Source organism: Zophobas morio, unplaced genomic scaffold (assembly GCF_036711695.1).
Source record: "Zophobas morio isolate AGI-343-1 ecotype UQ-CSIRO unplaced genomic scaffold, CSIRO_AGI_Zmor_V1 ptg000041l, whole genome shotgun sequence".
Lineage (NCBI taxonomy): Eukaryota > Metazoa > Arthropoda > Insecta > Coleoptera > Tenebrionidae > Zophobas > Zophobas morio.
This window is the reverse complement of record NW_026972146.1, coordinates 3174626-3188238: the sequence shown is the minus strand read 5'-3', so window position 1 is coordinate 3188238 and position 13613 is coordinate 3174626. Positions and strand designations below refer to the sequence as shown.

General features: G+C 27.9%; 1 protein-coding gene across 1 annotated transcript in view; it reads right to left on the bottom strand.

Annotated features, from left to right (window-relative positions):
* LOC135141025 (calpain-D-like) overlaps positions 1 to 13613 on the bottom strand; it is a 33624-nt gene that overhangs the window by 3385 nt on the left and 16626 nt on the right. Inside the window, exons 4-6 of the mRNA XM_064071819.1 lie at positions 5239 to 5448; positions 3862 to 4515; positions 3407 to 3812 (exon numbers count right to left, since the gene is read on the bottom strand). Coding sequence (XP_063927889.1) covers positions 3407 to 3812; positions 3862 to 4515; positions 5239 to 5448 — 1270 coding nt within the window. The remainder of the gene's footprint in view (positions 1 to 3406; positions 3813 to 3861; positions 4516 to 5238; positions 5449 to 13613) is intronic.

Sequence of the window (13613 nt, the reverse complement as noted above, 5' to 3'; positions counted from 1 at the left end):
TTTTAATTTTTCAACATTTTAAATTTTCGATTTTTTAAATTTTTTTAGTTTTTTAATGTTTCTATTTCCAATCTTTCAATTTTTCGGTATTTCAGTTTGGTATTATTTCGATTTCTCAATTTTTTGAGCTTTCAATTTTACGATATTTCAGTGTTGCGATTTTCAAATTTTTTATCTCTTCAAATTTTCAATTTCTCGATTTTTTCATTTTTCAATTTCTCAATTCTTCGATTCGATTTTTCAATTTTTTACATTTCTAAATTTTCGATTTTTCGATTCCTCGAGTTTTCAGATTTTTAATTTTTCAATTTTTGATTTTTCAATTTGACAGTTTTTGATTTTTCAATTTTTCGATCTCTTAAATTTTTCAATTTTTGACGTTTCCAAATGTTCCTTTCTAATATTTCGATGTTTCAGTTTTTTAATTACTCAATTTTTCGATTTTTCAATATTTCGATATTGAAAAATTGACTTTTAGATCTTTCGATTTTTTACTTTTTTAATTTTTAATGTTTGGTTTTTCGATATTTTAATTTCACAACTTTTAAAATTTTAGATTTTTTGATTTTTCAGTATTTTGATAATTCGATTTCCCAATCTTTCGATTTTTCAGTTTTCGGTTTTTAAATTTTTCGATTTTTCAATTGTTTAATATTTGGATTTTGTTTTTTTTTTATTTTAAATACCATTTTGCCTTTTTTTATTAATACGTGTAGTTATCTTTTCACAACAAGAAACTTAACACATTTAAAATGAAAAATTTGTATAAAAAAATATCTATTTTGCAATTAGGCTCCGCCCCATAATTGCAAAACTCATATTTTCTTACATAAATAATTTTAACCGATTTTTGATTTTTCAATTTTTCAGGTTTTTAATTTTTCAATTTTTCGATTGTTCGTTTTTCGATTTTTCAATTTTTGACGTTTCTAAATTTTCGATTTCTTGACTTTCGGATGTCTCGATTTTTCATTTTTTCAATTCTTCAATTTTTCGATTTTTCAATTTTTCCATATTTCAGTTTTGGGATTTTTCGATTTTTTACTTTTTCGATGTTTCAATGTTAGATTTTTAAATTTTAGAATTTAAATTTATTTTTCAATTTTTTGATTTTAAGTTTTTTGATGTTTCGACTTCCCAGCTTTCGATTTTTCGACTTCTCGATCTTAGATTTTCTGGTTTTTAAATTTTTGGAATTTTCGATTTAGATTTTTTTATTTTAATTTTTTCAATTTTTAACTTTTCGGTTTTTGGGCTATTTTGGGTTCTTAATTTTTCAATTTTTCAACTTCTCGGTTTCTCGATGTTTTTGACTTTTCGGGTTTTCGACTTTCCGTTTTCCAATGGTTCGATTTTCCGATTTTTCGTCATTTCAGTTTGGGAATATTTCGATTTCTCAATTTTTCGATATTTCAGTGTTGCGATTTCTCAATTTTTTAATTTTTCAAATTTCTTTCATTTCTTCAAATTTTCGATTTCTCGATTTTTCATTTTTCGATGATTCAGTTCTATGATTTTTTTATTTTTCTATTCTCGGATTTTTGATTTTCAATTTTTCGACTGTTCACTTATCGATTGTATATTTTTTTGATTTTTCAATTTTTGACGTTTCTAATTTTTCGACTTTTCGATTTCTTGACTTCTGGATGTCTCGATTTTTCAGTTTTTTAATTCTTCAATTTTTCAGGTTTCTGATTTTCCAATTTTTCCATGTTGAGTTTTGGGATTTTTCGATATTTCGACTTTCCAATCTTTCGACTTTTCGATTTTAGATTTCTCGGTTTTTTAAATTTTCGATATTTTGATTGTTCAATAATTTCTCGATTTTTCAATTTTTCGAATTCTGGATTTATTTTTTTTTTATTTTCAATTTTTAATTTTTCGATTTCATAATTTTTCGACTTCTCGATTTGTCGATGTTCCAATTTTTTAATTTTTCGGTTTTTCGACTTTCGATTATCCAATGGTTCCATTTTCCGATTTTTCGTCATTTCAGTTTGGGAATATTTCGATTTCTGAATTTTTTGAGCTTTCATTTTTTTGATACTTCAGTCTTTCGATTTTTTAATTTTTCAATTCTTGGATTCGATTTTTCAATTTTTTTACATTTCTAAATTTTCGGTTTTTCGATTTTTCCATTAATCGAATTTTTGATTCATTGATTTTTCGATTCCTCGACTTTTCAGTTTTTCAATTTTTCGATCTTTTAAATTTTCGACGATTTTTCGACTTTTCGATTTTTCAATTTTACAATTGTTCGCTTTTCGATTTTATATTTTTTCGATTTTTAAATTTTTCAATTTTTGACGTTTCTAAATTTTCGATTTCTCGACTTCTAGATGTCTCGATTTTTCAATTATTTAATTTTTCGATTTTTCAGGTTTCTGATTTTCCAATTCTTCGATGTTGAGTTTTGGGATTTTTCAATATTTCGATATTTTGACTTTAAAATTTTTCAATTTTTCGATATTTTAATTTTTCAACATTTTAAATTTTCGATTTTTTTATTTTTTGAGTTTTCAATTTTACGATATTTCAGTGTTGCTATTTTCAAATTTTTTAACTCTTCAAATTATCAATTTCTTAATTTTTTCATTTTTCAATTTCTCAATTCTTCGATTCCTCGAGTTTTCAGTTTTTTAATTTTTCAATTTGACAGTTTTTGATTTTTCAATTTTTCGATCTTTTAATTTTTTCAATTTTTGACGTTTCCAAATTTTCCTTTCTAATATTTCGATGTTTCAGTTTTTCAATTACCCAATTTTTCCATTTTTCAATATTTCGATATTGAATAATTGACTTTTAGATCTTTCGATTTTTTACTTTTTCAATTTTTTATGTTTGGTTTTTCGATATTTTAATTTCTCAACTTTTAAAATTTTAGATTTTTTGATTTTTCAGTATTTTGATGATTCGATTTCCCAATCTTTCGATTTTTCGACTTCTCGATTTTTCAGTTTTCGGTTTTTAAATTTTTCGATTTTTCAATTGTTCAATATTTGAATTTTGTTTTTTTTTATTTTAAATTCCATTTTGCCTTTTTTTATCTTTTCACAACAAGAAACTTAAAACACGTTTAAAATGGAAAATTTGTATAAGGAAATATCGATTTTGCAATTAGACTCCGCCCCATAATTGCAAAACTCATATTTTCTTACATAAATAATTTTAAGCATGTTTTAAGTTTCTTATTATGAAAAGATGGCTATGTATATATAAAAAAAAGGTAAAATATAAGCCCCGCCCACCCGCCCTATCTCAATGTGATGAAAATTCATCACGATTGAGATCGAGACGGATGGGTGGGGCTTCTCTTCTAGTTTTCTTTTTTAATTAATACATTTTGTTTTCTTTGTATAACACGATTACTTAAGAACATATTTCACATGGTAATTATATAACTTACTTGAGAATAAAACAAATGCCCCTTTTTATCACATGGAAAGTAATCGTCTACGAGAACAGTGGTCCAGTTGCCGTCCTTACACAACCTAACTTGATACACCCCCTGCGGGCAGAAATCCCTCGTGATTAGCACCGCCCTGATCAGGTCCTCCCTTTCCGCCAACACGGCTAAGGCACTCAACAGCCAGCAGTTGCCCAAAACCCCTTGCGAAATATCCGAGGGGTGTGGTTTCCTGAAAACCGCCCAAGCCAATTCGGAGTCCGGCCCATCGTCCACCGTGATGTCCCTCAGCCGCTTCCACTTGACCGTGTGGGCATCTTTCACCTCCGACGGATTGTAGTAAAGACTGTTCGGCGACGGCGGAAAGGAATCGTCCACGTAACTCTGCTTCTTCAGCTTGCAGTACCTACGACACACCCGTTAGACCCCGCCTTCTCCTAGCCCCGCCCCCTGACCTTACGATGTAATTCCAATGCTTATTCGCTAACTCCTCCTGACTCAGCCGCGCCGGCTCGTCGGGAGGCGTGGTCCTGACGTCCTCTCGGATTTTCTGGCACATATCACAGATAATATGAGATTTCGTGTTTTCGAAAGTACAGATCATGCATTGCCACTTCGCCGCGCCCGAGTTCGTCGGCACGGTCTGGTCCAAGTCGGTCACCAGGTTGATGCGGGGCCGACCTCTGCTCACCACCTTCTGGTTGTTCACCTTGGAGTACGAGCTCTTCGTGTACTTCTTGGATGAACCGTGTCTCGGGGATGGATTGCGGTTGCTCAACGCCACGTCTAAGCTATTTTTGTCAGTCTTACAGGCTTTGCAGATCGGCGTCGTCAGCGGGTTTTTCAACGTGCACTTGGTGCACGACCAGAACTCGCCCTTGCGGAGGGTCATGTCGTTGGTGGAGGACAACGAGCGCAGCTTGGAGCCGCAACAGGCCTCGCAGATCAAGGAGCGGCCGCTGTTCACGAGGGTGCACTTCTTGCAGGTCCATTTCTGGTCGTCGACGGGGCTGTCCTCGCCCGGGAGGAGCTGGAAGTCGTCGTCGAGGTCCTGTTCTAGCGTTGCCAGAGGGACCTGGAGCTCGACGGAGTCGTTCCAGTTTAAAGGCCTTGAAACGGGAAATTATCATGACGGGTCTTTCGTGGTATCGATTTGAGTGGTGGTAGGTCGCGACCGTGGAGTAGGCCAAGCGACGCCCACTTTCGCATTGTAGATAAGCTCCGCCCACGCGATTACTCATACACTTATTACTTATTAACCGTCCAATAAAGGAATGACATGTCAATACGAACAAAAAGTGGGATATTTAGGGGCGGGTCTGCATTCGGTGAGGAGGAGCTTCGTACAATGATTAACTTTGTGGTGATTTTGTTTATTTTAGTTAAGTAAGCGTACGAATTAAGTAGATCGGAACGACCTTTATTTAATAAATTTGATAAAAATATATTTGCGAACCACTATCTAATTTTCCTTTAAATATCAACGACCAAATAAAGTATGTAAATATTGAAATAGTACGGAAATTACAGACTACAACTCAGAGAAATTACCAAGAATTCTAGCCTCTCAAAAAGAACTAAGAAAATTCGATATAGACGTTTATAAAAAAAGCAATTTTGCCGGCACACAAATATTCACAGACTATAAAACCCCCTAAAAAGCATGTCTGACACATTTTCTCGGACATAAAATTCAAGCGAAAGCGATTATTTAACGTTACCTGTAGAATGTGCTTTTGCTCATGTCACTCGACCTTCTATCACCGCATTAAAACGAATTATGATAAGATCGGAATCGAGGCCGCATTATCGTTAGTTTTTTTGATACTTACAGCGGTGTCGACGCACTACTCCTGTCTTCGGTAACTGTGACCGTGCACGGCTCATTCAAACTAGGACGCATCCTTGGCCCCTTACAAATATCGCACTTGAAATTATTAAAATCGTTATATGCAAATGAACACTGGCGGCAAGTCCACTTTCTCTTATCAAAGGGCCAGTTCGTCGCAAAGCTCGAGCTGCTGGTCTTGAGGGCCTGGAGTCTAAACAAAACGAAATACAAAGTTAATCGTTGATGCTTAAGTTGAGGTTTGTTGTCTGGGTAAATACGTACGTGTGGATAGTGAGTAAACAAATCACAAAATAATGCAATTAAGGGTAAAATGTTATGTTTAACACACAATATGGTTAATTTACATACGACATGAACCCGCTGGAATTAAATGTCGGTGAAATATTCATGCGGTGAATAAACACAGTACTTGGGTGAAATTGCTTAATTTAATTTTAGTTAATTTTGTGTGCAAGTATTGTAATCGAGTCTATTACGGCTATTTTTATGTTTTCTCGACGTTTCATGACCCCTACAGTACGAAAAAATCGGTCTCCCTTTTTTATTTAAGAACTGATGATTTCATCTTACAATTTTATAGAGTAAATCTTAAAAAGTAACATGTCCTGAACTTGTGGTTTATGAATCCGTGTTGAATTTTTATCCTAGACATAGATTTAAAAATAGAATTCCAGATACATAATTTTTCGAATTTTCGATTTCTCAATTTTTCGAGTTTTCAATTTTTGATTTTTCAATTTTTCAGGTTTTTAATTTTTCAATTTTTCGATTGTTCGTTTTTCGATTTTTCAATTTTTGACGTTTCTAAATTTTCGATTTCTTGACTTTCGAATGTCTCGATTTTTCAGTTTTTTAATTCTTCAATTTTTCGATGTTTCTAAATTTTCGATTTCTTGACTTTCGAATGTCTCGATTTTTCAGTTTTTTAATTCTTCAATTTTTCGATGTTGAGTTTTGCGATTTTTCAATTTTTCCATATTTCAGTTTTGGGATTTTTCGATATTTTGACTTTTAAATTTTTTACTTTTTCGATGTTTCAATTGTTAGATTTTCTTATTTTAATTTTTTCAATTTTTAACTTTTCGGTTTTTGGGCTATTTTGGGTTCTTAATTTTTCAATTTTTCAACTTCTCGGTTTCTCGATGTTTTTGACTTTTCGGGTTTTCGACTTTCCATTTTCCAATGGTTCGATTTTCCGATTTTTCCTCATTTCAGTTTGGGAATATTTCGATTTCTCAATTTTTCGATATTTCAGTGTTGCGATTTCTCAATTTTTTAATTTTTCAAATTTCTTTCATTTCTTCAAATTTTCGATTTCTCGATTTTTCATTTTTCGATGATTCAGTTCTACGATTTTTGATTTTTCAATTTTTCGACTGTTCACTTTTCGATTTTTCAATTTTTGACGTTTCTAGATTTTCGATTTTTCGATTTCTTGACTTCTGGATGTCTCGATTTTTCAGTTTTTCAATTCTTCAATTTTTCAGGTTTCTGATTTTCCAATTTTTCCATGTTGAGTTTTGGGATTTGTCGATATTTCGACTTTTAGATTTTTCTATTTTTTACTTTTTCGATTTTTCAATTTTTTGATTTTTAATTATTCAACTTTTAAAATTATAGTTTTTTCGATTTTTCAGTTTTTTGATCTTTCGACTTCCCAATCTTTCGACTTTTCGATTTTAGATTTCCCGGTTTTTTAAATTTTCTATTTTTTGATCGTTCAATAATTTCTCGATTTTTCAATTTTTCGAATTTTGGATTTATTTTTTTTATTTTCAATGTTTAATTTTTCGATTTCATAATTTTTCGACTTCTCGATTTGTCGATGTTCCAATTTTTTAATTTTCAGTTTTTCGACTTTCGATTTTCCAATGGTTCGATTTTCCGATTTTTCGTCATTTCAGTTCAGTTATTTTGATTTTTTAATTTTTCGAATTTTCATTTTTTTTGATACTTCAGTTTTACCATTTTTTAATTTTTCAATTCTTCGATTCTATTTTTCAATTTTTTTATATTTCTAAATTTTCGGTTTTTCGATTTCTCGATTAATCGAATTTTTGATTCATCGAATTTTCGATTCCTCGACTTTTCAGTTTTTCAATTTTTCGATCTTTTAAATTTTCGACGATTTTTCGACTTTTCGATTTTTCAATTTTTGACGATTCTAAATTTTCAATTTCTCGACTTCTGGATGTCTCGATTTTTCAATTATTTAATTTTTCGGTTTTTCAGGTTTCTGATTGTCCAATTCTTCGATGTTGAGTTTTGGGATTTTTCAAATATTTCGATATTTTGACTTTAAAATTTTCATTTTTTTTTCTTTCGATGTTTCAATTCTCAGATTTTTAAATTTTAGAATTTAAAATTTTTCAATTTTCGATATTTTAATTTTTCAACATTTTAAATTTTCGATTTTTGGATTTTTTTAGTTTTTTGATGATGTTTCGATTTCCCTCTTTCGATTTTTCCACCTTTGGATTTAGATTTTTTTATTTTAAATTTTTCATTTTTTCAATTTTAACTTTTCGATTTTGGTCTATTTCGATTTCTTAATTTTTTGATTTTTCGATTTCTCGATCTTTTGATGTTTCATTTGTCGATGTTACAGTTTTTGAATTTTTCGATGTTTCGATGTTCCGATATTTCAATTTTTCGTTATTTCAGTTTAGGAATATTTCGATTTCTCAATTTTTGGAGTTTTCATTTTTTCGATTTCCAGATTTTTTCATTTTTAGATTTCTCAATTTTTCGGTGTTTCAGTTTTACGACTTTTTAATTCTTCGATTCGATTTTCCAATTTTTTACATTTCTAAATCTTAGATTTTTCGATCTTTTAAATTTTCGACATCGATTTTCCGACTTTTCGATTTGGACTTTTCCATTTTAGAATTTCCGGTTTTTAAATTTTTAGATTTTTCGATTGTTGAATTTGTGCATTTTTCGATTTTCCGAACTTTCGACTTAGATTTTTTTTATTTTAAATTTTTCATTTTTTCAATTTTTAACTTTTCGATTTTCGGCCATTTAGATTTCTTAATTTTTCGATTTTTTCATTTTTCAATTTCTCAATTCTTCGATTCGATTTTTCGATTTTTTACATTTCTAATTTTCGATTTTTCGATTCCTCGAGTTTTCAGTTTCTTAATTCTTCAATTCGACAGTTTTTGATTTTCCAATTTTTCGATCTCTTAAATTTTCAATTTTTGACGTTTCCACATTTTCCTTCGATTTTTCAATTACTCAATTTTAGATTTTTCAATATTTCGATATTTTGACTTTTAGATCTATCGATTTTTTACTTTTTCAATTTTTTATGTTTGGTTTTTCGATATTTTAATTTTTCAAATTTAAAATTTTTGATTTTTTGATTTTTCAGTATTTTGATGCATCGATTTCCCAATCTTTCGAATTTTCGAGTTCTCGATTTTTAGTTTTCGGTTTTTAAATTTTTCGATTTTTTAATTGTTTATTTTTTCAGATTTTTTATTTTTCAATTTTTCAATCATTTAAATTTTCGACATCGATTTTCCGATTTCCCAATCATTCGACTTCTCCATTTTAGATTTTCCGGTTTTTAAATTTTTAGATTTTTCGATTGTTCAGTTTCTCAATTTTTCAATTTTCCGAATTTTCGATTTAGATTTTTTTTTTTTAATTTTTCATTTTTTTTATTTTTAACTTTTAGATTTTCGGCTATTTAGATTTCTTAATTTTTTGATATTTCGACTTTCGATTTTCCAATGGCTCGATGTTCCGATATTTCGTTATTTCAGTTTAGGAATATTCGATTTCTCAATTTTTCGAGTTATCAATATTTCGATATTTCATAATTTTTAAATTTTTTAATTCTTCAATTTGCTTCAAATTTTCGATTTCGCGATTTTTTCATTTTTCCATTTCTCAATTCTTTGATTCGAATTTTCATTTTTTTGCATTTCTAAATTTTAAATTTTTCGATTTTTCGATTCCTCGACTTTTCAGTTTGTCAATTCTTCAATTTTTGATTATTTCAATTTTTAAGATTTTTAATTTTTCAATTTTTCGATCTTTTAAATTTTCGACATCGATTTTCCGACTTTTCAATTTCCCAAACTTTGGACGTCTCCGTTTTAGACTTTCCGGTTTTAAAATTTTTAGATTTTTCGGTTTTTCGATTATTCAATTTCTCGATCTTTCAATTTTTCGAATTTTCGATTTAAATTTTTTTTATTTTAAATTTTTCATTGTTTCAATTTTCAACTATTCGATTTTCGGCTACTAGATGTCTTAATTTTTTGGTTTTTCGACTTTCGATTTTCCAATGGTTCGATGTTCCGATATTTCAATTTTTTGTTATTTCAGTTTGGGAGTATTCAATTTCTCAATTTTTCGAGTTTTCAATTTTTCGATATTTCATAATTTTAAAATTTTTTAATTCTTCAATTTGCTTCAAATTTTCGATTTCTCGATTTTTTCATTTTTCCATTTCTCAATTCTTCGATTCGATTTTTCAATTTTTTGCATTTCTAAATTTTAGATTTTTCGGTCTCTCGATTAATCAAATTTTTGGTTTTTCGATTTTTCGATTCCTCGACTTTTCAGATTGTCAATTCTTCAATTTTTAATTTTTCAATTTTTCAGATTTTTGATTTTTCAATTTTTCGATCTTTCAAATTTTCGACATCGATTTTCCGACTTTTCGATTTCCCAATCTTTGGACTCTCCATTTTAGATTTTCTCGTTTTTAAATGTTTAGATTTTTCGACTTTCGATTTTTCATTGTTTTACAGTTTCTAAATTTTCGAGTTTTCAGTTTTTTATTCTACAGTTTTTGATTTTTCAATTTGTCAGTTTTTGATTTTTCAATTTTTCGATCTCTTAAATTTTTCAGTTTTCGACGTTTCCAAATTTTCGTTTCTAATGTTTCGATTTTTCAGTTTTTCAATTATTCAATTTTTCGATTTTTTAGGTTTCTGATTTTTCAATTTTTCGACGTTGAGTTGTGGGATTTCTCAATTTTTCCATTCTTCAATTTTTCGATATTTCAGTTTTGGGATTTTTCAATATTTCGACATTTTGACTTTTAGATCTTTCGATTTTTTACTTTTTCAATTTTTTGATGATTTTGTTTTTCGATATTTTCATTTTTCAGCTTTTAAAATTATAGATTTTGGGCTATTTCGATTTTTTAATTTTTCGATGTTAATTTTTGAATTTTTTGTCACTTCAGTTTTCCGACTTTTCGATTTTTCGACAATTTACTTTTTCACTTTTTTAAATTTTAGAGTTCCCGATTTCTTGACTTTTCGATTTTTCAACTTTTCAATTTTTGATTTTTCAAATTTTCAATATTGCAGTTTTGGGAATTTTTCGATTTCTGTATTTTTCATTTTTTAAATTTTTTGTTTTGACTGCTGGATCTTTCGATTTTTCGACTTTTTGATTTCCATCTTTCAATTTTCCGTTTTTTACAAGTCGAAAATTCCAAAATCGAAAAACTGAAGAAACGAAAAACTGAAAAATCAAAATTTTGAAAAATCGCAAAGTTAAAAAATCGAAAAATATATACTGCAAAATAATTGAAAAACTAAATGAACGGAAAATGTAAAATCAGAAAACTTGAGAAATCGTAAAATTGGAGAAATGAAAAATTAGAAAATAAAAAATTTGAAAAATTGAAATCGAGAAACTAAAAAATTTTTCAATTTTTCGACATTTTACTTTTTCACTTTTTTAAATTTTAGAGTTTCCGATTTCTTGACTTTTCGATTTTTCAATTCTTCGATATTTCAATTTTTGATGTTTCAAATTTTCAATATTGCAGTTTTGGGAATTTTTCGATTTCTGTATTTTTCATTTTTTAAATTTTTTGTTTGCTGGATCTTTCGATTTTTCGACTTTTTGGATTTCCATCTTTCAATTTTCCGTTTCTTACAAGTCGAAAATTCCAAAATTGAAAAATTGAAGAAACGAAAAATTGAAAAATCAAAATTTTGAAAAATCGCAAAGTTAAAAAATCGAAAAATATATACTGCAAAATAATTGAAAAACTAAATGAACGGAAAATGTAAAATCAGAAAACTTGAGAAATCGTAAAATTGGAGAAATGAAAAATTAGAAAATAAAAAAATTTGAAAAATTAAAATCGAGAAACTAAAAAATTTTTCAATTTTTCGACATTTTACTTTTTCACTTTTTTAAATTTTAGAGTTTCCAATTTCTTGACTTTTCGATTTTTCAATTCTTCGAAATTTCAATTTTCGATTTTTCAAATTTTCATTATTGCAGTTTTGGGAATTTTTCGATTTCTGTATTTTTCATTTTTTAAATTTTTTGTTTGACTGCTGGATCTTTCGATTTTTCGACTTTTTGGATTTCCATCTTTCAATTTTCCGTTTTTTACAAGTCGAAAATTCCAAAATCGAAAAACTGAAGAAACGAAAAATTGAAAAATCAAAATTTTGAAAAATCTAAAAATATAGACTGCAAAATAATTGAAAAACTAAATGAACGGAAAATGAAAAATCAGAAAAGTTGAGAAATCGTAAAATTGGAGAAATGAAAAATTAGAAAATAAAAAAATTTGAAAAATTGAAATCGAGAAACTAAAAAATTTTTCAATTTTTCGACATTTTACTTTTTCACTTTTTTAAATTTTAGAGTTTCCAATTTCTTGACTTTTCGATTTTTCAATTCTTCGATATTTCAATTTTCGATTTTTCAAATTTTCATTATTGCAGTTTTGGGAATTTTTCGATTTCTGTATTTTTCATTTTTTAAATTTTTTGTTTAACTGCTGGATCTTTCGATTTTTCGACTGTTTGATTTCCATCTTTCAATTTTTCGTTTTTTACAAGTCGAAAATTCCAAAATCGAAAAATTGAAAAATCAAAATTTTGAAAAATTGCAAAGTTAAAAAATCGAAAAATATAGACTGCAAAATAATTGAAAAACTAAATGAACGGAAAATGTAAAATCAGAAAACTTGAGAAATCGTAAAATTGGAGAAATGAAAAATTAGAAAATAAAAAAAAATTTGAAAAATTGAAATCGAGAAACTAAAAAATTTTTCAATTTTTCGACATTTTACTTTTTCACTTTTTTAAATTTTAGAGTTTCCGACTTCTTGATTTTTCGATATTTCAATTTTTGATTTTTCAAATTTTCAATATTGCAGTTTTGGGAATTTTTCGATTTCTGTATTTTTCATTTTTTAAATTTTTTGTTTGACTGCTGGATCTTTCGATTTTTCGACTTTTTGATTTCCATCTTTCAATTTTTCGTTTTTTACAAGTCGAAAATTCCAAAACCGAGAAATTGAAAAATCAAAAATTTGAAAAATCGCAAAGTTAAAAAATCGAAAAATATAGACTGCAAAATAATTGAAAAACTAAATGAACGGAAAATGTAAAATCAGAAAACTTGAGAAATCGTAAAATTGGAGAAATGAAAAATTAGAAAATAAAAAAATTTGAAAAATTGAAATCGAGAAACTAAAAAAATTTTCAATTTTTCGACATTTTACTTTTTCACTTTTTTAAATTTTAGAGTTTCCGAATTCTTGATTTTTCGATTTTTCAATTCTTCGATATTTCAATTTTTGATTTTTCAAATTTTCAATATTGCAGTTTTGGGAATTTTTCGATTTCTGTATTTTTCATTTTTTAAATTTTTTGTTTGACTGCTGGATCTTTCGATTTTTCGACTTTTTGATTTCCATCTTTCAATTTTTCGTTTTTTACAAGTCGAAAATTCCAAAACCGAGAAATTGAAAAATCAAAAATTTGAAAAATCGCAAAGTTAAAAAATCGAAAAATATAGACTGCAAAATAATTGAAAAACTAAATGAACGGAAAATGTAAAATCAGAAAACTTGAGAAATCGTAAAATTGGAGAAATGAAAAATTAGAAAATAAAAAAATTTGAAAAATTGAAATCGAGAAACTAAAAAATTTTTCAATTTTTCGACATTTTACTTTTTCACTATTTTACATTGTAGAGTTTCTGATTTCTTGATTTTTCAAATTTTCAATATTGCAGTTTTTTGAATTTTTCGATTTCTGTATTTTTCATTTTTTAAATTTTTTGTTTTGACTGCTGGATCTTTCGATTTTTCGACTTTTTGATTTCCATCTTTCAATTTTTCGTTTTTTACAAGTCGAAAATTCCAAAATCGAAAAATTGAAGAAACGAAAAATTGAAAAATCAAAATTTTGAAAAATCGAAAAATATAGACTGTAAAATAATTGAAAAACTAAATGAACGGAAAATGAAAAATCAGAAAACTTGACAAATCGTAAAATTGGAGAAATGAAAAATTAGAAAATAAAAAAATTTGAAAAATTGAAATCGAGAAACTAAAAAATTTTTCAATTT